This window comes from Nyctereutes procyonoides, unplaced genomic scaffold (assembly GCF_905146905.1).
Source record: "Nyctereutes procyonoides isolate TBG_1078 unplaced genomic scaffold, NYPRO_anot_genome, whole genome shotgun sequence".
NCBI lineage: Eukaryota > Metazoa > Chordata > Mammalia > Carnivora > Canidae > Nyctereutes > Nyctereutes procyonoides.
The window spans coordinates 9,918,350-9,945,938 of record NW_026575133.1 but is presented as its reverse complement, the minus strand read 5'-3'; the positions used below and the strand labels follow the sequence as shown (position 1 = coordinate 9,945,938).

Here is a 27,589-nt window from a genome sequence, read left to right as displayed (position 1 = left end):
TGCCAAACAGAGCTTCGAAGATAATTAATTTCACATATTTGGAATGAGTTTAGGAATGTTGGCTATAGGAAGAATCAGCATCCAAGAATCTAGCCCCAATATCAAAATTGAGTGATAGTAGCCATACCTTTTAAACTTGTAGATCAAAAACACCGCCAGGCCGACAAATACCACTGACAAGAGCATAAGCATGGCCGAGCTGCTGTGCCCAGCACTGGAGTCCACCAACGGAGCTAAGGAGGAAAAAGCAGATGGCTCACTTGGAAGCTACTAGATGGAAGGATTTCCCATTGGAGAAAGGGGGCCAGCTGAGGTTGCATTCTTACATTTAGTCTCCAACTGCCCTGCACTGTATGCTATCTGGGCATAGGAATATTGGTTTTAATATGAAAATAGTATTCTCAATCACAGCTTCCGAGGACAAGTAAACCTCTCAGCTCTGCCTGGGGAAACTTATGATTCTTGGTGTAAATTGAGCAATGGGTATCTAGCTGAAGGGAGTACAAGGACTTGAATGCTCTTTCTCTTAGGCTGAGTGCCTGTCAACATAATTATGGGTGGCCCCTTTGCATTAAATATTGATGCAATGTTTCATTTTGTTCCTTTACATTGTTCTGCTAAAACAGTGCTGGGTGGGCACATTTAGAACCTCCACATCTGAAAAGTCTTATATTAATATGAGATATTTAGCAAATAGGCTCTCTTGGAGAGAGAGCCCAATGAGACATACACTTAATTCTGTTTATAAATCAATCACTAGAGCTGATCCCTGCATCAATTTAGATTTACCTATTATAAATCAAAAAGAATTTTAAAGTTATCTCATTTGGCCTCCCAAACAAGATTAATGGAATCAGAGAATCGCAGAATTTAAGAGACCCTGAGGATGACCTGCTATAATCCAGACTGTTGCAGATAAAAACAAAGAAAGAAAGAAAGAACAATTAAGTCAAAGCCCAAAGAAATTGTAGCTTTTCCCAAAGGTCATCCAGGGATTCAATAGCAAAGCTACCTCTAATTAAGTCTTCTTGCCACCTCAACAGGAAGCCCCAAGAAAGATGTGATTAATCTTTCGTCACCATCACTACACACATGAGCCCTGCCCACAGAGCTATTTTCAGGCATTTGTGGAGAAGTGTCTGCTAATTATCTCCTCCCCTTTCTCCTCAGGATAACAGATCACCATGCCCATTTCTCCCTGTATCCCAGCAGGCACTCACCTAGTGTCAGCTGTGTGACATACACAATGACTTGAACCCCGGGCTTCAGCTCAAACTGAACCAAGTTTTGGTTTAGAGCATTAAACAGCATCTCTACAATCTGGAAAAAAAAAAAAAAAGAGAGAGAGAGAGAGGTGAACAGAAAGACATGGCATGAGACAGCACTCCCTCATGGAGCAAGAAGCCAAGGTCACTAGACAACCAATGACCAAGTTCAATCAGGCGACAGGATATTGGCACATTTTCATCAATGTGGTTCTTATAGCCCTTGGAGCCCTGTGAGGTCAAGGAAGTAGTTGGTGTTCCTGGCTCATACTGGAGAGCAGAGGGAGACAGAGAAAGGTACGTCCAAAGTCACTTAGTGAATTAGGGTTGATAACAGACATTGAAGCTTCATGTAAGCCCCGCTTCAGTGCTTTTTCATCCATGCCTTTATAACTCACCATAGCACAACCTATTGTGGTTTCCAATGAAAGGACATCGACCTATCATTAGTTCTTTAATCTAATGAAGTAACACACACAGTGTAGAGAGGCCCCTGCCAGGATTAAAGTGGGCATGTATGTCCCCATCCCACTCCTCTGCTTTTTCTCTTTGGGAGACAATGGGAAGCAGACATCAAAGCAGAAGCGGCCTTCTTTTTATGGGATAATTTTTCCTCTTTACTTTTCCCCAGCAAGTCTCGGAACACATAACATCGATTTAATCACTCTGTAATTCCCACATGAAAGCCGAGGCCAGCTTGGGCTGTGGTCCCTAACTCTTATCTGGCTGTACGCGCGCCTTAATATCACAGCTGCTATTCATCACCGTAATTACCTATTTATCTAAACGGATGGATATTGTAGCTTCCAAATATAGTTCACACATGCCACTTGCTATTTCAGAATAAAGAGGTCTTGTAAAAGTGATGCATGCATTGAGAAGCTGAATTTATTTCTGGCCAACTTTGATATGCAGCCCTGCAACGCAAGGATCTGCTTCATTTTCCAGGGAAACTAACCCTGCCGGCCTCTGTGCTGTCCAAGGAGGACTGTGGATGGCCATGGGATGAGGTGACAGCCACACAAGGAGCAGAGGGACATGGAACGTGCCTGTACGACTGCCTCGTGTGGGGCCAAATGTGTGCCTTGTGCCGCTGTCTAGAAGCCTCTCATCTCACTTTTTTCTCCCTCTCCTGACTTAGCACCACGACAAGGCAGGGAAGGGTGAGGCAGAGCAAGGCCCACGAGACCCCAGTAGGAGCAGGGGGTGACAGAGGGAGAACCAGCTCCTTTACTTCAGGGACGGTGCACCGAGCGTAGGACCTACAGGCCCCTCCGAGGAGGACGGGAAAGCAGTCCCTTTGGACATGCTTTTTCCTTGGTCAAAACAAGATGAAGCAATCCGTCTCTCATGTTTAAAAGCAGTTCATTTTCTCTCCTGAATCAGAACTTAGATTGACTGGGAGGGGTCTTTAAGGACAAGAAGCAGGTTTATCCCAGAGATGGACAGGGAAACTCAAACTCCTCTCTTTGTCCTGTGTCTCACCCTAGGGTAGGTCACTGGACAGGAGACCTGAGGAAGCTGCAGGAAAGTAGGTGCGGGAATGAGCACTGCCAGGGATGCTCTCCCTTCTTGTGCAGGCAATGTGGCAGGCTGAGCGCCCCGGTGCATCTTCTGGACAGGGCTGATGGTTCCTTGGAGCCCTGGGTGCTGGACAGATGGACAGGCCGCTGGGCGGATGGGAGGAAGCCCCCCCTCCCCTTCTGCTGTTGGTAAGGCTGTGTGCCCTCAGACAGGGAGGCACAGGCAAGTACCCTAGCCAGGTGTCCCCTCACTTACTTGTTCCAGGTCCTCTTCATTGCCTTTCCTCCTCTCTGTCAAGTTCTTGGGGGGCAGGATGAAGAGCTCTGCTGAAGTGGGGAGGCCAGGGAACACGGCCACCAGGATCTGGTCTTCTGGGACACCGGTTACCTGCAGAGACGTTTAGACCACAGAGTGAAGCCCTGGAGAAGCCAGCCTCCCTGAGTCCACAACAAGGAGTCACACCTGGGTATGAGGCTCACGTGTGGTTTTTAAATTCAACATGTTAGACACAGGCCCCAGTATATATTCAGGCTTTCTTTCCGGTTCCCCTTAGAAGTGCTATGACGAGTCTTGCTACCTCCTCTGGCTCTTACATACATTTTTACTGAAACTAAAATGCCATAGTGATCTTCAAAATATTGTTTACTGGAAACATTGGCTAAAGCTCCTCCCATATTTTCCATTTTTCTGCACTGAGAGGACTAGAGCTTCTGGCAAAAACATGAAAATACCAACCGTAAACAAGGAATACAAGGTTATGAGCAAACGTGGGGAAATGCAAATTTAAAAAAAAAAAGAAGCCAAGCTACATGATTTTTACTTACAAAAGCAGGATTTTTTTGTATTAAGTTAAAATTGCTAATATTGGTGAGGCTTCCGTTAAGAGGCTCCCTCATTTGTCGCTGGCGGCACTAAAAATCAATGCACACTGCCGCTTTGCTTTTCAAAAGACCATAAAAATATTCAGACCCTTCATTCAGTAACTGTAACTTGGAGTGTTTCTCCTAAGGAAATGATCCAAAATATAGCAAAAGCTACATACAGGAGGAAAAACATTATTTATAATAGCAAATAAACAGAGTAAAATTCAAATATTCAAAAAATTAAGTAAATAATGGCCATCACCGGTTAGAATGTTATTTCACCATTATGATGACAATTAGTACAGTCAGCCAACACGGAAAAACACTTATGAAAGCTGCATTCTGATCTATTTCCTTACATTTCTTTGGTTACGACCCTATAAAAACAAAAATGTGTAAGAGTAAAAAAGCAAAATAAAACACTAAAAGTTGTGTTAAGATGCTGAAATCTGAGTGAATTTTTTTTCTGTTCCTGAGTGTTTAGTAAAAGGATATTGCTTTTCGATAAAAACCTAAAGTAAGCTTCTGTCTGGAGGCAAATTCCTAAGGCAAACAAAACTGAGTCATCCCCCTCACTGCCCCCGTAAAGAGCATGGTTATTCTTCCCTACGTGCCCCATCGCTGGGTTGACCCTTTTCTTTGTCCCAGGGGATAGTGGTCTCGGGGTATCAGTCAGTTGGCAACCTTGGAGGGATTCTGGAGGTGTGTGTCTAGAGTCACTTTATCCCATCCAAAGGGACACCTGAGGGATAGGTTCTTGTGAGATTTAAGGCCCAGGCATCAACCAGTATGGCTGATTATTATTATTGATTAGTATTATTATAATTTCCAAGTCATTTATAAAAAGCTAGTAGTATGTTTTTACTAAACACAATCATACAAAATATACACAACTCTGGATGTTTCAGTCATAGGCGTACAGAAGTAGTCACATTTCCACCCCTTTCTAAAAATAATCTTTTTGGAAAAAGATTTAAGATGAAGATCATCTGGTAGACAACTCCCCACAGGAATGCTCTCTCGCATTATTCTATTTTTCCTCCTCCTTCTTCTTTTCTCTCAGTCCCTTCTCCAGGTCCTTCCCTGGATCATCCTCCTCTGCCTTGGGAGGCATCAGCATTCATGTTGGCCCTGCCCCTCACCTCCCCTGGGTCTAATCACCTCCACAGTCTCAGCTCCCACATCTTTGCCCTCAGTAGGAATATCCAGTTGACCTTCAGATCCATATTTTCAATCCCTCCGGTTATCTTCACCCAACTGTTCCTCATGTGCTCCAAACTCACATAAAAACATCACGTCACTGGGACACCTGGGTGACTCAGTCAGCTAAATGTCCAACTCTTGATTTTGGCTCCAGTCATGATCCCAAGGTCATGAGATACTGCCCTGCATCAGTGGGCCTCAGCAGGGCCCTCACTCAGCAGGGAGTCTGTTCTCCCCTCTGCTCACTTGCTCTTGCTATCTCTCTCAAATAAATAAATATATTTTTTTAAATCACACCATTAGTATCCCTCAAGCATGCTTCTCTGACATGATCCTGCTAAGGGCAAGGCCATCTCCTCCCTGCTCTGGAACCAGAAAGCTTCTCTCCTTCTCATTCCCACTACATCCTATTAGTCACCCATTCTACTATTCAACTTCCCAAGTACCTTTTGAATCTTTCCTCTTTGAGTTCTGTTACGTCTGGTCTAGAGAACCGTAGTACTCCGCAGTACTCTTTTTTGTTTGTTTTGTTTTTTTTAAGATTTTATTAATTTATTCATGAGAGACACAGGGAGAGAGAGAGAGGCAGAGAGACACAGGCAGAGGGAGAAGCAGGCTCCATGCAGGGAGCCTGACGTGGTACTCGATCCCGGGTCTCCAGGATCACGCCCTGGGCTGAAGGCGGCGCTAAACTGCTGAGCCACCCAGGCTGCCCTGCAGTACTCTTTTAACTGGTCATCTATGGTGAAATTTCTCCCCCATCCCATTCACTTCCCACCTCAGCAGCCCGTCCTCTGTACTGTGACCACAATGGGTATCTGAATATAAATCTATTGTCAGCATTTTTTGCTTAACTAAGAAAACATTTTTCCAGTCCCCAGGGGCTATTAGGTGTCTGTCAGTCCCCCTTGATTTTCTCTGATGATTCAAGAGCTGCCCTAACCATTCTAGCTCAAGTCTAGAAACACTGGCCTCACAACTTTTAGAATGACTGCCATTTCACCAATATGCTATGCTCTTTCAGTAGTCCATGGCTTTGCACACACTGTTCACTCTACCTGAAAGACACTGTCCTCTGTTAACCATTATGTAACCTTTAAAACTGAGTTCAAGTATTCCCTGCAGAGACCACCCTAATAGCTCACAAGTATCTAATGAATCAGGAATAACAGGCTAAGCCTACATTTACCTGGATAGAGTGAATCATATTTTTCTCCACACTCTTTTGAAATGCTGTCCATGCCTCTGCCACTAGTCACATGTTAGACTTATCTCTACATTTGAAAAACCCATGTTGCATTTGTCATTATCTTCTAGTACCTAGTTATGAGCAAAGGGATAACAAAACTCTTTGAAAGCTCTCTAAGGCCAGTCTGACCTTGGGTTAACTCTAGAATTCTATTACTCTGATGGTATGTTCTGTTTTCTGGTCTGTATGTAGCCTTCTGATTGTCATACATAGCCAATGGTGGTCTTGCGAGTCTGAATACCTGGTTAAGAAACCCCCTTGGTGGGCAAAGAACAAGCCCAGTGAATGATATCTGTATAGATTTAATGAGTGTTCCATCTATTATTCATTAAAGAGGTCAAACTCCTGTATTAGAAAAATTAAGTATAAAGACGGGGCCAATTCCCATCCTCAAACACCGGATCCTGTCTTTCTGTCTTCCCCTGCCCATTCCCTCCACCTTTCCTTCTCCTTATTCTTGTCTCTCTTTTGACAGAGAGATAATCCTTATATAACTGAAGAATGGTGATTTTAACCCATAAAATTTTATTCTGAACCAGACCATTTGGTTCTTTTCTTTATACACTAACACATAAGCAGAGATACAGCCAACTTACTTTAACCAGAGCTCGCTTGATGACATTGCCAATATCTTGCCTCCACTCAGGAATGTCAGGGTTGTGGTAATCCAGGTTTGGAGAGAATGACAAAAGTTGGGACTGGAAATACTCTGCAATGACAGAAGATGTGTGAGTAGGGCTGAGAGGGGGGTGGCAGGCTAGCAGATGTCAAAATCACTGTGCTTTAGGGAAAAGTCCACTCTTCCATGTGGCCTCACCTAAAATTCCTTCCTATCTGTGTGTTTCTTGGCTTTTGAAAGAAGGTGAGACTTTGTGAATGGAAGTAGATTTATGCCCCCACCATGTAGGAGTTCCTAGCATCTTACACCCTTCTTCTGGTAAAAGATATTACTTGAAATGAAAGTAAGAAACCTCCAGAAAGAGGAGTCTTTGCTATTGTTGGCAGTATCATGCAGAGCCAACAACAAAGCATTAAGCTGGGCTCGATGGGATTGGAACCTTGCCTTGTCATCCCCTTGGTTCCTCTTACCTTCCTCCTAGGAACTGTTTCAGGGAATTGAATCAAAATCCCATGTGTAGGGTGTGGGTGATGTTCAGTTTCTTGACCCAGTTAGTGGGTACACAGTCTGTTTACTTTGTGGTAAGTCATGAAACTAAATACTTGTGACATGTGTGCGCTTCTGTATTAAATTTATACCTCACTAAAAGTGTGTGATTGAAGTAAGTCTTACAGGTCCCTGATGAGAGAGCCAGAGTATCAAATTTGCAGAGATGTAGAAAAAGGCATTCACCTGACATGAGGCTGAAGAAGTATGTTCTCAGTCAGAGGACTGCATACCTTAGTACAACTTTTTAGAAACCTCCATCTATAGTGGCAGTCTTTAGGGGCCTGGGGGAAGTTGTGTGGGAAGGTTCTAAAAGTAAAGCTTGATTTGAAATAAATTTAATAATTAGGAATGGTTTTCCAGGATTGATAACAGGATGGTGGCCTTATTATCCATTCTTCTTTCTAGTTCTGCCCTCATATTCTTAGCCTTATTCTTGAGACTTTGCAGCCAAGGATGTTAGAATTTTCCAAGAATTGGTTATGTGTAATTCATCTCAGTAACTCAGCTGTCAGTTCTGCAAGGTCAGAAGCCATGACTCCTCTTTTGAAATCACCAGTCCCCATGGTCACAAAGGGTCGGTGCTGCACAGGTGTTATAGATACCTTAGCAGGACATCAGATCTAGATGCTTCTATGACAATCTTTCTAGCTTAGAATCCTTCAGTTATGATATGTATCTGTCTAATGAGATACCCATCAGGCTATGATGCAGAAATATCTTAGGGGATAAAAAGTGCTTGTCTATGCCCAATTGTGCCAGTTTCTCTCACAGCCTTAGTGTCTATTCAGGAACAAGGTAGAGTACGTTTGGAAAACTCTTGTTGACCTACATAATCTCTCGCTGGCCTGGGGAACTTCCAAAGCAGTCAAGGGATGCCAGGAGGGTAGGCAGTGGGGATTCCTTGGGCAGGAGAGGGCATCACAGAACAATTTTCAGTGCTTACCATGCACAGCAATGTCTTTTGTGTCCTGGATAAGGGCATTCCCAGCAGCCACCTGGACAGTGATGGTGTTGGTACCCTCAGCCAGGAATGTGAAGGAAATGCTGCTGTCCAAGGTGATTTGAGGCTAAAAGACAGAAGGAGAAATACCCATTTAGTCCTCTCTGGGACATCAGATTTTCTTCTTTTCTTACAAATCTCAGACTGTCACAAATCTGCATGGTATTTGTGTATCCCTAAGGGATCTGAACTTGAAACAAGAAAAGAGAAAATGACTTTTCATAGCTTCCAAAAACTGTGATTATATCCACTATTCAGGAAGAGTATTAATACCCTTGAAATATACTGTAAAATGTAATCCTGAAAGACACAGATAAGAATGGGCACACTGGATTTTGCATGTCACTCTGTTCCTTCTCCTGGAGCAAAGTAGAAGCAACATTTGTAACCTATTCCAGCTGGCTCTGGGAATAGATCATTTATTTCTCTTCTTCTCCAATATTGTATGTCACTTGCATTTCCTCCTGTATTCTCTTGGACAGCAAGACCTTTCAGAGACATGGTCACATTTTATTTACTTCTGCATCACCCATCCTTGGCACATTGCTTTCATATATATGTAAGTTGGATGTATAGTCCAATCACTGACATTTTCTTTTATTGTATCTGTATTTTCCACTTCAAAGCATTCTAACATTTTAAATAGGTTGGAAAATATATAAACACACACATCTGTGACGATTTTAATTCTATTTTTCTTTTTCTGCTTTATTTTCCTGATAGCAACATACAGGGGCTTCCCAAGGATAGAGAAATACAGAATATATTACTTTCCTGAGTATTTGGATCTTGATAAAAGCAGGTGCCTATGGAGAGAAGAATGCAGATCCTGAGGTCAAAGAGTCATTATTCAGTTGTCATCTTAAGGCCTATGCCCTTCCAACTTCCTGTCATTTGCAAGGTATAACATAACAGTAGGAAGCTGCTCTAAGGCACCTCTTAGAGATGCCACAAAAACAGATGAGCAGACTCCTTCTCTTCTTTATGTGTCATGACAGCAATGGGCTAGAGACCAAGAATGTAGCCAGTTGGGGATACATAGAGCAGCTCTTTAAGGGGATGGGGGTGAGCCAGCATACTCAGGCACTCCTAACTGAACATGGCCTAGTTGTGTGTGCCAGAGCCCTGCAGAGGCTCAAAGATGCAGCTTTCAGACAGTGTCCCTGCTGCAAGACTAGAATTTTTTTTCTAGCTCGTAATTTCCAACTGGGCCTCTGAAACATAATTTGATTTCTTCTGCTTTAAAATTCTGGAGTCAGACAGGCTACTACTACACCACAAGTATTATGCTAAGTGAAACAAATCAGTCCGAGAAAGACAAATACCATATGATTTCATTCATATGTGGAATTTAAGAAACAAAACAAATGAGCAAAGAGGAAAGCAGGGTGTGTGTGGGGAAACCAAGACACAGATTCTTAACTTCAGAGAACCAATTGATGGTTACTAGAAGGGAGGTGGGGGGTGGGGGATAGAAGGGATGGGTTAAATAGATGATGGGGATTAAGGAGTGAACTTGTCATGATGAGCATTGGATGATGTATGAAAGTGTTGAATCACTGTATTGTACATCTGATACTAATATTGCACTGTATATTAACTAACTGGAATTTAAATTTAAAAACTTTAAAAAAAGGGATCCCTGGGTGGCGCAGCGGTTTGGCGCCTGCCTTTGGCCCAAGGCGCGATCCTGGAGACCCGGGATCGAATCCCACGTCAGGCTCCCGGTGCATGGAGCCTGCTTCTCCCTCTGCCTGTGTCTCTGCCTCTCTCTCTGTGTGTGTGTGACTATCATAAATTAAAAAAAAAAAAAAAAAAAAAAAAAAAACTTTAAAAAATAAAATAAAATAAAACTCTGTAGCTCTATTATTTTATGACCAGGCTGATAGCTGGAGTTGGGCAAGATTAGAGATGTGACATACTTTCTTCTCTGTTTTCTACATGAAAGAAAGAAGTGAGTATAGAAATGAGGGCACTTGTGTTAAGCACTGAATATTATACGTAAAGGAAATTAGTAAATTCTACTCCTGAAGTCAATATTACAATATATATATGCTAACTGACTAGAATTTAAATAAAATAAAAATTTAAGAAATAGATACACTCTTTCCTTTAACTAAGAGCAGACACCAGAGTTCAAGTATTCTTAAGGCTCAGTGACATTACACACAAGGGTGTGGTCTTCTCAATTAAACAATGAATGAGTTATAAGTAGGCTCTGTGATGTACATCAACTCCCATAGTCTGACAGTGGCTGTTGAGTGTCCTGTGTTGAGAAGGAAGCTGAAGTCAGGTAGGGTTCAGCATACCAACGTTGGCCAAGGCAGTGGAACAACACGTGTGCCACACAGTTGCCAGTTCTACTGTAATAAGAACAAAGTCTTGAAACTCTGGCTTTATTCAATTGCTATCATAATAAATTACCTTTAGCAATTATTCAGCAATCAGAATATACAGGATTGATGAATGGCTTAAGGCAAACTTTCTAGTCCCTACTGGTTACCCCATTCAATCTTATCTATTAGGAGACCTTCATTATCTTCATTATCTAGTCATATTCTTTGGAATGAAAATGAGATACCATAATATACCCAACAAAATGGCTAAATTTTCTTTAAAAATTATAATATAAAATATTATTAAGGAAGCAGAGTAACTGGAACTCTCATACATTTTTGGGGGGATGTAAAATGATATAACCACTTAGGAAAAAGTTTAATTTTGCAAGAAACCTCAATAATTTTCCCAAAGTAGATGTACAATTTTATATTTTATATTTTATGACTTAGCAATCGCAGTCTTGAGAATTTAGTCAAGAGAAAAAAAAAACGTATGTCCACAAACAAAAATGTTCACGGAAGCCTATTCATAATAGCCCCAAACTGGAAACAGCCCAGGAATTCATCAATTGGAAAATGAATGCACAAGCCACAGTATATCCATACAATGAACACAAAAGCAAAAAACAAATGATATATATAACAATATGAATAAATCCCCAAACTAGAAGTAAAAGAAGCCTTTTTTTAAAATATTTTTTTTATTTTTATTTATTTATGATAGAGAGAGAGAGAGAGGCAGAGACAGAGGCAGAGGGAGAAGCAGGCTCCATGCACCTGGAGCCCGATGTGGGATTCGATCCCGGGTCTCCAGGATTGCACCCTGGGCCAAAGGCAGGCGCCAAACCGCTGTGCCACCCAGGGATTCCTGAAAGAAGTCTTATATAAAAGAATTCATATGGTATAATGATATATATGAGGTTCTAGAACAGGCAAATCTAATCTCTGATAGAAAAAAAAGGAGTGGTTGTTTTGGAAATTGGAGGGGGGTACTGACAGAGAAAGGGAATGTGAGAACTTTCCGGAGTGATGGTACATATATTTGGTACATATATTTTGACAGGAGTTTGGGTCGCATGTGAATGTCTTTGTCAAAACTCAGAAAGTGTACATTCTGGATTTGTGCATTTGATCACTGGTACCACCATGGGGGAAAACGTATAAGCAAATACTGAACTCTAGTTAGTGATTTGCAAACTGAAACATTTAGGACAAAGTGTATTGGTGTCTAAAATTTAAAATGAGTGAAAAAAATAAGATTAATTGATGGATGGACTGAAGAACAGAGAGATAATCAGACGTGATAAAACAAAAATAGTAAACGTTAATGGTAGACTACAGAAGGTGGGTATGTAGATGTTCACTGTAAAATTACTTCAACTTTAGTGTATGTTTGAAGTTTTCCATAATAAAGTGTTGGGACAGAAAACATGAAATAAATAGTCAATGTGATTTTATTTTCCCTAATTCCATGAATGACTCTCTCTGACCATGGCTGTTTTCCATTGTCCTCCATATTGGATCCCTGTTCTCAGCTGTCATCTTCCCACCTCTCACTACCAGATATTTTTCTCTCTTAACAGTTGTCTCTTCATGAAACCTTCACTATTTCCCTGTCATGGAATTTAGAGGTCCATGTTCCCCCTTCTTTCTTTGCATACTCTTGTAGCCTTAGTCTAGTTGACTCTGCCAAGCAAAGGCATCACTTAAAAAAAAAAGATTCATTTATTTATTTTTGAGAGAGAGAGAGCATGCAAGCAAGTGGGGTGGGGAGGGGCAGAGGGGGAGGGAGAGAGAGAGAATCTCAAGCAGACTCCCCACTGAGTGTGGAGCTCGACACAGAGCTCCATCTCCCAACCCTGAGATCCTGACCTGAGCTGAAATCAAGAGTTGGATGCTTAACCAACTGAGCCGTCCAGGTCATCTCTTGTGAGATGAGTGGAATTCTTCTTGTCCCTGCAGATCTGCTCTTCTCTCCATCTGGCTGCTACCCTAGGAGATCCAGGAGCCAAACAAGGGTGCAGGGCTGCAGGACAAAAGGAATGCCATCTGTGGTCGGAGGGAGTGTGCCATCCTATCAGCCATTCAGGGCTCTGAGTCACAGCAAATAGTGCTGAATGGGAACACTTGGTCCCCAGGTGGCAGACCAAAGGCTTCCATGCTAGGGAAGAGGCAGGAGCTAATTTTGTTTTCCGAATTGCCTTTGTTTTCATCAAGTGATATGGTATCATGGCTGATTTCACCTTCCTTGCAAAGCTGGATCACTCAATAGGATTTCTGAATTCTTTGTTGGCCACTAATATCTAGTGCGTAATGCTAAATTAAATCAAGTATTGTAAGGTTCATTTACTAAATCTATTAGGCAAGCAGACACATTTATTAAGCCAGACCTCTGTTAATCCAAGCAAATTGGCCTTTCAGAGCCCCACAAATCCAACAGGCGGCTGATTGACTTCTCTGTCTCTGTGCTTTGTCCAAGCTGCAGGGCCAGCCCATGGTGAGACTCCTTCGAATAATACCTCACTCCCTACCCAGCTTGTGAGTTACCTCCCTGCCCACAGAGAACCCTTATGTGCGCCAGGTCACAGATTATCCACTGTGCCCAGAAAGATATCGACAAAGCTCTGAGTGACTATTTAGTTATGAGATTTCCACTTGACTAATGGAACAAGGAGCTTCAGGGAAATCTTTGGATGCAGCCTACACCAGTTTCCCAGACGCTGTAAGTCAAGTTAATATTGAACATTATAAACCTCCACAGTTTAAACGTATATCTTGAGAAAAGCTGCCATTTCCAAATTGGACAGACTAAGCAATCACTATGCTTGCCTTACTTAAAACCTGCAACAGATTTATACAGTTACATGTAAAAAAGTGTTTATCATATGAAGTGGAAAAGGCAGAATGTATAATTGTGGATATACTATGATTAGAACTATGCAAAACAACCTAAAATATGTACAAAGACCAGAATAAAATAAAGCAAAATGGTATCTATAGATGTGTTACGACTATGGGATTAACGTGAAATTCATATTTTGGGGAAAAAGTCCCCTCAATCCCTCAAACTCTCTCTCTCTCTGTCTCTCTCTCTCACCCACACACATACACACATGCACACACACACACGCGCGTGCACACTCAAGACACATCCAAAAGCTCATCAAAAGTATTTCACTGTATCACTGGGAAAGTATCTCTGTCCCTGAATCTCATTCTGTCTTCTGTAATCCTATCCTAAATATGAATTTCTAAGACAAACAAAAATCATCATTTCTGCTATTCAAAGCCACCTGTTATCTCTCTTCCCTACCTTTTAGGGTTTTCTCTAAATTTCTGCCCAAATGAATCCTGTGTTTTGTCTGAATCCTTCTACACAGAACACAACCATGTCTTACCTTTCCATACAAATCTCTTTCCCTTTCTCTGCCTCATTTCCACCATTTTTTCAGTGCCAAGTTAAGACCAACTTCATCCATGACTCATTCCATGATCAGCAAGGCGTGTATCCACCACCACCTAGGCTGTTTGACTGGGCCAGTAATATTACATCCCTACCACCATACCTTAAAGTATTTATATCTTTATGTTCTCAAACAGATTATTTCTAAATGGAAACAAATGGAATTTACACTGATTTGCATTCCTCACAACATCTGGCACAAAATATGGGCTCTTGAAAAAGATCCACAGAGTTACTGATGCAATTTTGCATCTCCCTGGTAAGTTTGTTGGTATAAAAGACTATTGTTGGATTTTAGAAATGCTTCTTCTCTTTTATTTGCTTATACATCACACTTGCTCACCATCGTTGCATTTCTGTCCATCATGCCTTCTCTTATGGACTATAATCTCTCTGAAGGTAGAGACAATGTTGTATGTGCTCCTCTATTCTGGAGAACACCAAGTGAAGGGCTAGATATAAAGGCAGGGGTGAATGAATTCTTCTTGAGAGGTTGATTTAATTTAGTTATTTGGGTGAACCTGCCTAATTCTTTTAGTTACCACACACACGCACACGCAACCATAAAACATTACTTTCTGAGGCTATTAGCCTAAGTGTTTTCTCTGAAAAATGGGATAATTTCTCCATCAGTAATGTCCTAATGATTAAATGAAATAATGTGTAGGAAGAGCCTCCTACAAAGCAGAAGTAGGAATAAATGCTCAAAATTAGTATTAGCTCCTTTTACAGATCAGTTTGCTATTCAAAGGGAACCAAAATAGCTCCAAAATAAGAGCGCTCACCAGAACACTCAAAGACACTCATTAATTTGCCAGTCAAATATGGCTCATTGGATCAATTATTGGGCAATGACGTCACCTTGGTGCGTTTCTGGTATGATGTTGGCAAGTAGCACTGCAAATATCCCTCTCTCAACTGGACCAAATAACCATTCTTAGAGGTGGGAGAGAAATCTATGGAACGGTGTCAGTTACATCATCAAGATTCTTAGCACATCTAAGTTACTAATATTTATTATTACTAATTCCTACTTGTTTATTATTAGTTACTAATAGTGATTACTATTACTATTCTGACATTATAATGACCCAAACTAAAGCTTAGAGAAATTGCATGATTTGACTAAAGAAATATAGCAAAAAAGAATATGAATCTGGTCTGCAACCCAACACTATCTTATTTCAAAATTACTCTATTCTGGGAATTTGTGCAGCACTTCATGCTCAAGCTCATAGATGAAATTCCTAAGTGAAGGAATATCTCAGGTCATCATCAAATAAAACTAAAACAAAACAAAGCAAACTATAATGTGATTCTGTAATTTAAAATTTCCTCTCTCTTAATATGACATAATATAGATCAACTAGATAGATATTTCAAATAATAACTCAGTGATGTTTGTGAATTAGATATTCGTATCCTTGCTCTACATAAAGAAAAAACACTGAGATTTAGATCAGGAGATTTGTCCAAGTGAACACAGATAATCATTAGAGAAATAGAAACTTGGCTTTGCATCACTTTATCCACTTATGTGTTTATTTATCAAAATTTATTAGATACTAATCTAATAAAGGCTTTGAAATTCAGGTCTTATAATACTCAAAGAAAAAAAGCACTGAAAGGGGAAAAATGATGCTGTAGAGAAATGCTGTGTCTCTGGCTCCTTGGGAGTTCTAAGTAACTCACTGTGTTGACAATGGCCAAGAACTGCCTCCTTGTGCATAGCAGCTTCAGTAAAGGTCACCAGGTAAATGAGCACTAACAGAAAAGAATTCCCTGCCTGGACAGCCAGAAGTTCTCAGGAGAAAAATGAGCTTAAAATCCTCTGTTTCTAATTTTCTCCTCCCAAAGGATCTCTCTCTCTCTCTCTCTCTCTCTTTTCTTTCGGTTCACCATGTATGCCCACTGTTGATCAAAGCAGGATTTTAGAGTCTGTAACCTCTAGCAGACTAAGAGAGTGATGTCCCCAAAGCATTCTGGGGCTGGGGTTGGAGTATGGTAGATGGAAGTTAGGAGACTTGTCTCTATAATTAATCAGATGTTTGTCCTTGGGATGCTCATCTCACACAGGGGACTTTTACTTCTCTAATGTACCAAACAGGGATCTTAATAACTAACTTCTGTATCTCTTGTCCTGGTGAATAATAAGTCCAGAAATCCAAAAGCATCACAACCTATTCTAAAAAACTGATCTGAAAGTATATAGCATGAATAATGTAAACAGAAAAGGGTCCCTTGGGTCCATATGTCTGGTTCTTTTATTCACTCATCCTAACTCCCAGTTTTCATTAAAAGCATCCATTTATTGAGTACCTAGTGTGTGCCAGGGAGATATATAGCATCTCACTTAGTTTTCACAACAGTCGAGATGATATAGGCATTATTCTCTCCAGTTTGTGTTGAGTGAATTAAATTTTAGGTCAAATGACTTCATTAAGCTCACACAGCCAGTATTGTCTCTGTCACTTCAAGGTCCATATTTTCACCACCATATCATGCTGCCTCCCTAAGAAAGAGCAGGGGTGAATTATCTCCCACTCTTATCATGTACAGAGTAAAGTTCTTTTTGGTCACCTCGAACAAACAAAACTATCATTGTTCATTCTTTTTTTAAAAAAGATTTTAGGGCAGCCTGGGTGGCTCAGTGGTTTAGCACTGCCTTCATCCCAGGGTGTGATCCTGGAGACCCAGGATTGAGTCCTGTGTCAGGCTCCCTGCATGGAGCCTGCTTCTCCCTCTGCCTGGGTCTGTTCCTCTTTCTCTCTCTGTCTCTCTCTCTCTGTGTCTCTCATGAATCTTTAAAAAAAAAGATTTTATTTATTCATGAGAGAGAAGCAGAAACACAGACAGAGGGAGAAGCAGTCCTTCAGGGAGCCTGATGTGGGACTTGATCCCAGGACCCGGGGATCGTGCCCTGAGCCAAAGGCAGATGCTCAATCACTGAGCCACCCAGGCATCCTTGCTCATTCTTTTTTTTAAAGGAATTACTACACTTGAACTGAATATTTATTTCTACATTCTAGAGATGTCCAGCATTTCCAAGTCTGATATGATATCATTCTTAAATTATTTTTTTTTAAATGAAAGGTCTCGGGGTGTTTGGGTGGCTCAGTTGGTTAAACATCCAACTCTTTTTTTTAATTTTTATTTATTTATGATAGTCACAGAGAGAGAGAGAGAGAGAGAGAGAGAGAGAGAGAGAGAGAGGCAGAGACACAGACACAGGCAGAGGGAGAAGCAGGCTCCATGCACCAGGAGCCCGATATGGGATTCGATCCCGGGTCTCCAGGATCGTGCCCTGAGCCAAAGGCAGGCGCTAAACCGCTGTGCCACCCAGGGATCCCAAGCGTCCAACTCTTGATTTCAGGTCATGATCTCAGGGTCGTGGGATCAAGCCCAATGTTGGGCTCCACACTCAACACTGAGTTGGCTTGCCCCTCTCCCTCTGTTCTCCTCCCTACTAACTCTCTCTCCCTCTCTCATAAATAAATAAATAAATAAATAAATAAATAAATAAATAAATAAATATTTAAACAACAACAACAACATAAAAAAAAAAAACATGAAAAGTCTAAGATGAGCAATGCCAATCACATCAAGAATGGCCAAGGAAAATGTGAAGATAGAATCAGGAATAGAGAAAAACATTAACCTCTTACATTTAGGGACCCTCAGCCCAAATATTCCCAGCTCCTATTTTATAAGTGTGGTCACTATTGACACAAGCGTCACCATTACAAGTTACTGGGAGTAGGAAGGATATGCCAAGTTGACAGTCTGGCCCTCTTAGCTCCCTTCTTAGAGACTTGGCAGCATCCGCACCATCCCTAAGATGAACCCTGACCTCCCTGGGTCACCTAGTAGGTCTTGGAGAAGGGTTCTTTACATGCATTACCCCATCTGATCTTCAAAGTCCTGCATTTAGAGATCTAATTCATATTTCCAGAAGGAATCACTGGATGTCAGAGATGCACTTAACATTATATATCTTGTCAGTGGAAAGCCCAGGATTAAAACAAAATAAGGCAAATGAAGTTTTAAAAATATTGATTATGGAAGCAGGTTTCTCAAGGTACTCTTGCTTCCTTAGGATTGTTTGAACTTTCCCTATTATAATAATGAAATGGTAGAGAGACTTATGTGGTATTCAATTATGTGGATCCGTAGTTTCATTAAGTACTTCCTACTGCTCACATCCCCGGTGCCCCCAATATCAACATGGCAGCTGGAGCTCAGGAGAAATTCAGTAGAGATCTACTCAGACATGGATCAGAAAAGGCCAAACCTTCGTGCTATTGCCGAACCACCAGAAATAGGTAAGGGTCCCCAGTTGACTGGGCCACACAACTGCACTGATGTTGACCTCCTTATTTCTTATGGCGACAAATGGCACTCGGAGATGAACATGCTCCACCGGACCTGACAGAACAAAAAACAGTGTCAGTGTTTATGTTCCTGGAATAAACAAACTTTATCATACTCCCAGATTCTTAATCTTAACCCCTATTACTATAAAATATAATAAAACAAGGATCGCCAACTCACAAATGTTGAGATGTGTGTGTGTGGTGCTTGAAATAAAGCACCTTGTATAATGGGGAACTCAAATCAGGCTTCAGACTTTTTGAGTGACACCCAAGATGCATTTACATCTGATGTGCCCAACCATGAATGCTTATGAACCTCCAACCCAAGGCAAAGCTACTTTCCTAGACACTAGCCAATAAATAGGGAGATAAACAGCAGTCTTTCATTTCTGACAATTAGTCTGTATTGTGAGGTGGGATCAGTGCATCATATGGAGGGCTCTTCCATTATCCCTGATTGTTAATTGGTCCCATCCTCTTCAACAGTCCACCATTGCGCCTTGTCATCTGCAATACTCTGTGGGTGTCGTTCGGAAGCTGGCAAAGCTGTTTTACAAAGAGGAAAATAGGGCATCCCCCTAAATCAAAGGAGAAACAAATGCCGGGTTCCCAAATAATAATAATAATAATAAAAAGCTGTTTGCAAAAAAAGGTAACCAAATTTCTCTTCTTTTCCCTCAGAAAACTGATATAAGCAGCAACATACAGGAGCATATCCTACCCATAATAAATGAGGGCTGTAATTTAATGCATTTCCAAAATAAAATGAGAAGAGGAGAGAAAATGTTGATGGGAAATATTACTGTGTCAGTGTCACACTCGGAGGTGGGGATGTGATTTTTCAACTCTGGGAGGTTTTCTCCTCTTCCTACACCTCTTTCCCTTCTTTTCCTTTTTCTCTCTTTGCCTTCCTTTCTTCTTCCTCCTTTCCCTTCCTTTTATCCCTCCTACTTAACAAATCCAGAGATTCTAGTTAGCTGTTCACACTCTGCTAGTGCATCATTTCCTGGTTTCTGCTATGATAGCGCTAATGTGTAAAGTGGCTCAAGGTCAAGACTGCAGTCCACACATCTCCTTAGCCTGAGGGCCCTGAATTCTTCTTGCAGGTGGGACATTATCCTGACCACTCAGGCTTCACTGTTTACATCGTGGGTCATTTGGGAGACAGTTCATTTTAAAGGGAAGAAAACAGATGGCTTCTTCTCATTTCTGGTCTGGTTTAAATTTAGCTGCAGGATCCTTTTCTCTATCCCCAAGAGGCTTGACCCTACACAGAGTATTACCCCATCCCCTGGCTTCCTTATCAGAATAAGAACATATGGATGGAATATGTGGATGTTAAAAGCACCATATCATTAATTAGGGGATGGCACTATTTCTACCACCACCATCACCACCGCCACCATCACTACCACCCCCATCACTGTCTCTGTGTATCATTGGGTAGAAGTCCCTCTAAGACATGGGAGTTCTTCTGAGTCTCATGGTGTTGTAGGCAAATTTGTGTTGGGGAAAAAGGTGTTTGGGGCAAAAACTGATGTTTAAGTGAGGACAGCAGCCAGGTCTGCTTGCCACTCTCCATATTGTACTCTCTCAAACAAGCAACAAGTATTGGAGGATCTGTATCCTGACTGAGAGTACTCTCTGCCTACAGCACTCTGACTGGACCACAGAGCTAGAACCCTCGAGGTTTCTTCCAGCAAATAACTTATTCTAGCAAATCATTTCAACCTTTGTGCTTCAGAAACACATTTGGCTAAAGGTTTAATTATTTCCAATAAGAAGATCTGCTCAATTATTTTTGTATGGCTTGGTTGTTGGTGAAAATAAAAGAAACCACAAGGTATGAGAAAACACTGGGTACTTTTATGACTTTATTGACTCATTTTGAGGATTTTGTCTTTCTTTGTTGTTCATGTTTTACTGAACCATGGGGAAGAGAATGAGGCAGTGGGAAGGAGTCCCTGGCCAGCCATGTCCTAGCAGGGAGGTAAGAATTCTGTGTCTTACGGTAACACCTCAGAGTCTTTCTTAGGCACTCAGGTGCAGAGCTAATTCCTCTCTTGCTGGGAAAGGGGCCCTTACCCTTAATGTCAATGCTCCTGTTATTTTTCACCCTCAAAATACATATAGCTCATTCCCCTGGGCAACTCATTAGAACCTCTGGCCTTTCCACAGTTAAGTGATGATACTGCTAATGCCTTGTGGTCCTGGAAATTCTGTGCTTTCTGTCACTCAGGGGCCTTGGCCCAGCCACACATTGGTGGGTACCCATGCCCAAAAAGATAAAAGGAGATCTCCTTCTTCCTAAACCCATGCCAAGAGAAGGGATACAGCTTCTATGAATTAACATATCATCAAACACAATCACATTTATTCCAGTTCTAAGATAAGCATGTTTGGCTAAATAGAATCTCAAGGAACAAGAACATGTAACAGCTTTTTAGGGCAAAGAACCCAAGCCAGAAGCTCTAGGCTTCAACCTAGGAACAGAACACCATGGACCAGGGAGAAGATTGCTGAAGGGATTCAGGAGGGAACACAGCAAAATCCTAAAATCCTCACTGTCAAATAGGGCTCTTTTTGATAAAAATCTAATAAGCTGTGTGAGATTGGTTATTATGGGCGGCTAACAACTACTTTTGTTAGCTAATGGCCCAAGGTGAGGCCAAGAGCAGTTTCCACTGTAATAACTGTCTGGTAAATGCAGCCATGATTGATTTGGAGGGAATTATGAGCATGATAAAAGTTTCAAGGAACATTTCCTCCTTCATGCACATAACCCACAGTATAAATCAGTTCCTTGCTATTGTGTTTTTTGCCCCGAAGATACACTGGTCTTTGCACCCTTCAGGCAAGGTCCACTATTGGTAGAATTAGGAATACGGGTGGGGCGGGTTGTTGGGATACAGGAAAGTAAATTTTCTCTGTCTTCATTTTTAAATGCAGCAGAAGTGTGCAGGCAGAAAGTTAGTAGGTAGTCCTTAGTAATTGCTGTAACGAGTAACATTCATCATGTGCCAAGCTGGTGGCAAGTGGTATTTTGTATACTGTGCAGGAAAATGTTAACATAGGCCTGAAACTGCCATCCTTAGAAAGACTTGTGTGCAAGATTAGCCCTTGCTAGCATGTAGAAACTTGGCTTTGAGACTTAACTGATAAGAGTGGTTCACCACGCCTAGACAGTTTATGCCAAAATATTCTAAATATGTATTTTCCTTAGGATGTCTGGGATTTTGGCATATGCTTGGCAGTGGATGCCTACTTGACCAGTCCCCAATAAAAACCATGGGTACAAGTCTCTAAGGAGCTTCCTGGCAAAAAGCCCTTCTTACATGTTGCTAGAACTCCTGGTTGGAGGAATTTCATGTCTTACATGACACCACAGGGAGAGGACTCCTTGGAGGTCACAACTGGTTTGCTCCAGGCTTTGCCCCATTGCCCTTTTCCCTTTGCTGATATTTGTTTTTTCTCCTTTCGTTGAAATAAATCATAGTCTGAGTATGCTTCTATGTTGAGACTATCAGTCCTTTTAGTGAATCAACAAACATGAGGAGGTGTGGTCCTGGGGACCCCTGAGCCATACACATAATCCAAATTGATTCTCATAGCTTCCCTATAACCTAAATATTAAAGATGAGGATTCAGAAGTTTGTAAAGAGCAAGAAAGTTGACCAGTATTAGATATTTAACAAAGAGATATGATCAGATTTCAAACAGAGTCCATCCTTCTGCTTCTAAACCCTGGGTTATGAATACCTTGCACATCACCTGCCTGGGTCTTTGACGTGGTGCTTCTGACACAGAATGAGTATAGTTGGTGTAGTATGGTCCATTTCTAGCAGCACCTGCCCTCCCCCAGGGACTTGAAGAATGCCATATATATATCAACAAACATTTGCTGAGTAAATTAGTAAATAATTGGATGTTTTATTTATATTTCCTATATGCTTTTATAAGAGCCCCTTGGGTCAAGGTATCAGTTAGAATTAAGTCATTTTAAAGTTGGAGTTCAGAAGACCCACAGTAGAAATAATTTACCTCATGGTCATGCAGCCTGACATCTTTAGGGATATAACTGATCTGTAATCCGGGTGTCCCCCCATGCACTTCCCCAATCACTGTTGGTCCTTGTGCTACTATTAGGATCAAATGCTAAGAGACTAAGTAGCTTACTGTTTTCTAGAAAGCTTTTAAATGTGGGTTGTTTATATAGTGGAGTTTGTTATCATTGAGTTGGAGGCACTCCTTATATTCACTTAGACTTTTTAAAATATAAATTTCACCATAAGTAGCATATTACTCCCAAAACATCATAAGGTATGTAAATCAGAACTACAGAATTCCTTAGGCTTGTGATTATCACTGATAAAGACACAGGAAATCAATACCAAGCCCCATAACAATATGTCTTGATCCAATATTTTAAAATCATAATATTTAAGTTTTAGTTTACATGAACTAAGTCCCAGGATAGAAGATACACATATCCAGTACAAAGTACTTTGGGACTTCAGCTGTTGTTTGGTTTGTGCCACGCAATAGTCAGTAGCAATGAAATATGTTCTAGGACAAAAAAAAAAGAAGAAGAAAGAAAATTTAGAGAATCTTTAGAATTGTTCATAACAGGAATGAACTTCCAGTAACCTTGTATATAAGAATTAAGTTCTTTTGTGTGTTCAGTACTACATTTTAAAAAAGCTAAACATGCTTCTTTAATCCTTCTTTAGCTCTTAGCTAAAGAGCTCTTTAGCTCTTTCTAATCAGCAGAGATTAGAAATTTACTTTGATTTGGGCTACCTTCATTCACAGAGGCTTGAAAGTGAATCTGTGGCCATGAACTGGATGGGTTTCTTCTTCCTCTATCCTTAGGAGTCTCCATAGCAAAGATTACCCAAATGTGTGTCTGCAAGTACCCAAATGTGTGTCTGCAAGTACGCAATTCCATCAGAATATAGTGGAACTGAAAAGAAGGGGCCAGTTGGTCATGTTAACCAAACTTTCAGAATAATCTACTTCAGTATCAGAAACCTGAAACACAGTTCAGAATAATCTACTTCAGTTCCAGAAAACTGAAACACAGATGAGCACACATCTCAGTCTTTCAATGTGGGTCATTATTTGGGGCAGTAGTCACACCAAATGCAGTCTCAGCTCTGTATCCCAGAAGTCTGGACAGTGGGATTTGTCAACTGGAAGGAACGCAAGAAAGGAAATGGTTCATGCTACTTACAAACCACGTGCAGGAAGAGGACAGCTGTGTCTGAGCCCAGGTTGTTCTCTGCATAGGCCGTCACCTGGAAGATCCCCGCACTCTTGTACACGTGCCTGATGCCATCCTCGATGGGGCTGAAGTTAGCATAGGACACCGCAATTCCATCCCCAAAGTCAAGCTGGATGTTTGTCCTTTGGAGATCTCCCTAAAAGGGGGGCATAGCTGTTGGCAGGGGCACATAGCCATAGCTCAGTCTGACTCCTATTCGATGCTTGGTCCTGTGCCTTCAGCATCACACTCCTGAGGACCCAGAGCCTTTCCCAGGGGGCGAAGCACCCTACACACAATCATCAGTCTCTTAGGTGATACCTACTGGGTACTATGGGCAGGTACTATGGACCTGTTAACCCCAGGTGCCCAAGCTCGAGGCAGCCTGAGCTGGTTGAATGGGCACTAGGGCACTAAGAGATAATGTAAAGCCTCTAGGGAGCTCTGGAGTGGGACAGCCAAGGCATTCTCTAGTTCCCTCAAATACATGGTTTCACTATTCCTCTCCTGTGTCAAAAAATAACAATAGCAAAAATAGTAACAGCTAACACTTATAAAGTTTCTTTTCAGTTCCAAGGAATTAATCTCACAACTTTATAATGCAGAAAGCATTACTTTCCCCATTTTACAAATGGGGGCAAAAATACATAAAATAAGTAGACCAAAGTCTCACAGCTGGTAGTGGAAGAGAGAAGTTTGGAACCCAGGCAGTCTGGTTTCAATACTAATGCTTTCAACTACATTGCTATAATTATAATTGTTGCTATGTTTTAAGATTTAGTAGTGTGTTCAAAGCATTATGCTAATCACTTAACACATACTATATACTACACTTTCAAAATAACTCTGTGAGGTAGGATGATTATTCCCAGTATAGACATGAATACTGCATACCAGTCAAAATTTTATCTGTGCTCTGTTGACTTTGGATTTTCCCTAACCTGTCTTAGCCCCTCTACCCTGAAGCCTCTTCCAACCATCCCAGCTCACAGATTTCTCTGCTCTTGGAAGGCCAAGAGCCCCCCCAGGTGCTACCTGGTGGTGTGATGGCATCCGTTCAGGTGAGTGCATCTTACCATCCCAAGCTGATGCTCGGCTTCTTAAGAGCTGATGTTGAACCCCACCCTTATTCTTCCTTCCTCCCACTAGACTGGGTCAACACTTTGGATAAATGCAATTGAACCTGACCACAAAACAAGGATCCTGGATGAGAAACAAGAATCAGTTCTATTTACAAAGATGGTTGATGGAATAAAAAGGGGTATAGATCATTTTGGAACTGTGAGCCAATCCCTCTGTCCAGTGAATATGCACTGATCATAGTTTCATGTTCTGCGTCTTTCCCCCATGGCAACCCAGATGTGAGTGAAATATTGATACGTGCTCCCCTGCCCCCCACGCAATGTTGACTACCCTTGAGTTTATGAATATAAATTGAAGTGGAAATGAACTGGAGGCAATTCAAATGGATAAGATCGTGGCTCTTCATATCCATTCAAGAGAAGGTTTTTATAGCTCTGGTCCTGGAAACTCCCTAGTGGAAATGTGATAATGACCTCCTGTGAATGTTAAAGTCCCTTAATTCAAGTGCCCAGTGTGGGTGAAGGCTGAAGAATCTGTCAACCCAGGATAAGGAACCTTCACCGTCCTGTACAATTTAAAGGTTTCTGAAGTATTCATGTTTAGAGGGAAAAAAAAAAAAACCCACTGGCCTGCTTTGGTCTCTTTCCAAGATCTGAAGAGCACAGAGCAATTTGCATACAAATTTGAGGGCTTTGTAAATCAGGCAAGCTTTCTTGCCCCACCACCTCAGCAAGGAGTGCCTGACAAGCTCCCTGGTTTGGGAAGGAGATGAAATAGCTTATATAGGGAGCAAGAAGCGTAAGACACAGCTATTTCCATCCTGGAATGAATGAATGCGGGCTGATTTTACTGTCCTGATTGCAAAAGACACTAAAAAATGAAATAATGGAGAAACTTGCCGATGGAAAAGCAACTAATGTGACATTCTTTATACAAATAAGTTCAAAGGATTGTAATAATCTTACCCCACACTCACACTCATACTTTCAAGACCCTCTGAAAAGGCCTTGTGGGCCTTTTTAATCAGGAAGGTTAAGGTTAAGGGTTAGGATAAAGCAAAACAGGTTCCTGGGAGCAACAGGAAAAATAGGAATTCCCTTCTCCTGTTAGAGTTTAGACTATATGGTCTTCTGGTGATAAACATTCCTTCCACAAAGTAGACCCTAAAGGGGGACCTCAAAGGATACATCTGCCCAGAGACAAGCGGGCCGGGGAACCTGGGTCTGAGGTATGGGAGAAAGGGAAGAGGGTCCCTAATATCTAAGCCTTCTTTTACCCCAGGTGTCTTTCGCCATTGACTCTGGTATTGGGATCCGTGGGGATACATGATCTTTCTTTTCTCCCCTCTCTGGGAAGTGAGTTATGACCTCAGAGACCAGGACAACACCTACCTCCTCCATGAGGATGATGAAGGTTGCATTATGCCCCTGCTCTGCCACCAGGCGGCCATCAGTCGTCACCACATGGAGGCCTCGAGGGGCTTTTCCTGGACACATCTGGGCCTTGGCTGTGTACTTCTCCCTCAGCCCATCCGTGCAGTTGTTGGACACGATCCGCCGGTACCTGAGGAGTATTGACAGGTGCCGGTGTTGTGGGGCGAGCACGTGTGCACATGTGTGCATGTTAGAAAGAGGGCGTGGGAAAGCCACAGGGAGAGGTGTTTTGCGCAGCTGCTCCTGAAAACTGAGTCTCAAGGAAGAAAGCCATTTAAGAAGCCAAACAAATGTTGAGGAACTGCTATCCCTCCATCTGAGGAAGAGGAGCTCTTTAAACATTATTATTGATCCTACCTGGTGAGCCACGGATCACATCAGTGTCTAAAACAGCCAAGAAAAAGCAATGTCTGACTCACATGCAAGACAGAAGGAGGCAGACCCACCAGACTAGTGGAGCAAGAGAAGCGAGAAGTGCTCCTCTCTGTAATGGAGGGACTTGTTTTTATTTCCCTAAGTCTGTCTCCGGTTCTGTGTACCCAAAAAGCAGCCAAAGGATCAGACTTCTAACTCTGATTTGTCAGGAAGCTTTTTCCTGCTCCCCTTTACCCCCAGGCCATCCATCCATGCTTTAATACCTAATTGTCCTGACTCTGGAGCCCATAGGCTATTTTACGACACATTTTCTCTCCTTACTAATATTTCTCTTCCCACTCAACGCAAATGCCAGATCAGAAGCCCAAGTCTGAAGCTCCTATTCAGTCTTACTGATAAATTAGCTCAGAGAGGAAGCTAGTCCAAGAAACCTCCCCACAAAGCACGGTGGCCTTTTAGAACAAGAGCATCTCTGTGCAGTGATGCCATGCCATCTTGCTTGACCACTGATCCCAGCATGGGAAGCCAAGCCAACAGCTTGTCCAAAGTCCTGACCTGCAGGACAGACATTATTTCCACTATCTATAAGGCTGCATACAATCAGCCTTCTGGTAAAACCACGTAATATAAATGCACCACCATCATGACCATCATTATATCATGTCTTCTTTTACCCTGTATGTCAGGAGTAATTAACCCAACCATCCATGTTGCCTTCTTCTAATAGCCCCTCAGTTGAAAGCAGATGAAACAAAATTCTTTACAAATGATATTTATCTTCCACTATACCTGATATTTTCCCACCCCTCAAACACTGCTGAACTACTAGCCCTATATCTCCATCCAAAGATCTCAGGAGGATATTAAGCAAATGCTGTGTGTAGTTACTTCCTCAGATAGAATTACAGTATATCCCCTTGTAGATACACATTATTTTTAATTGCCAGCTGAGCTCACAATGGGTCTAGAGCTATATCCAATATGCTAA

At 41.7% G+C, this 27,589-nt stretch overlaps 1 protein-coding gene across 1 annotated transcript in view; it reads right to left on the bottom strand.

The window, feature by feature from the left end:
- The window catches only part of SORCS3 (sortilin related VPS10 domain containing receptor 3), a 584,039-nt gene that overhangs the window by 7,845 nt on the left and 548,605 nt on the right, over positions 1–27,589 (bottom strand). Inside the window, exons 18-25 of the mRNA XM_055299867.1 lie at positions 26,185–26,356; positions 23,681–23,867; positions 18,366–18,499; positions 8,216–8,339; positions 6,701–6,813; positions 3,045–3,176; positions 1,221–1,320; positions 128–233 (exon numbers count right to left, since the gene is read on the bottom strand). Coding sequence (XP_055155842.1) covers positions 128–233; positions 1,221–1,320; positions 3,045–3,176; positions 6,701–6,813; positions 8,216–8,339; positions 18,366–18,499; positions 23,681–23,867; positions 26,185–26,356 — 1,068 coding nt within the window. The remainder of the gene's footprint in view (positions 1–127; positions 234–1,220; positions 1,321–3,044; positions 3,177–6,700; positions 6,814–8,215; positions 8,340–18,365; positions 18,500–23,680; positions 23,868–26,184; positions 26,357–27,589) is intronic.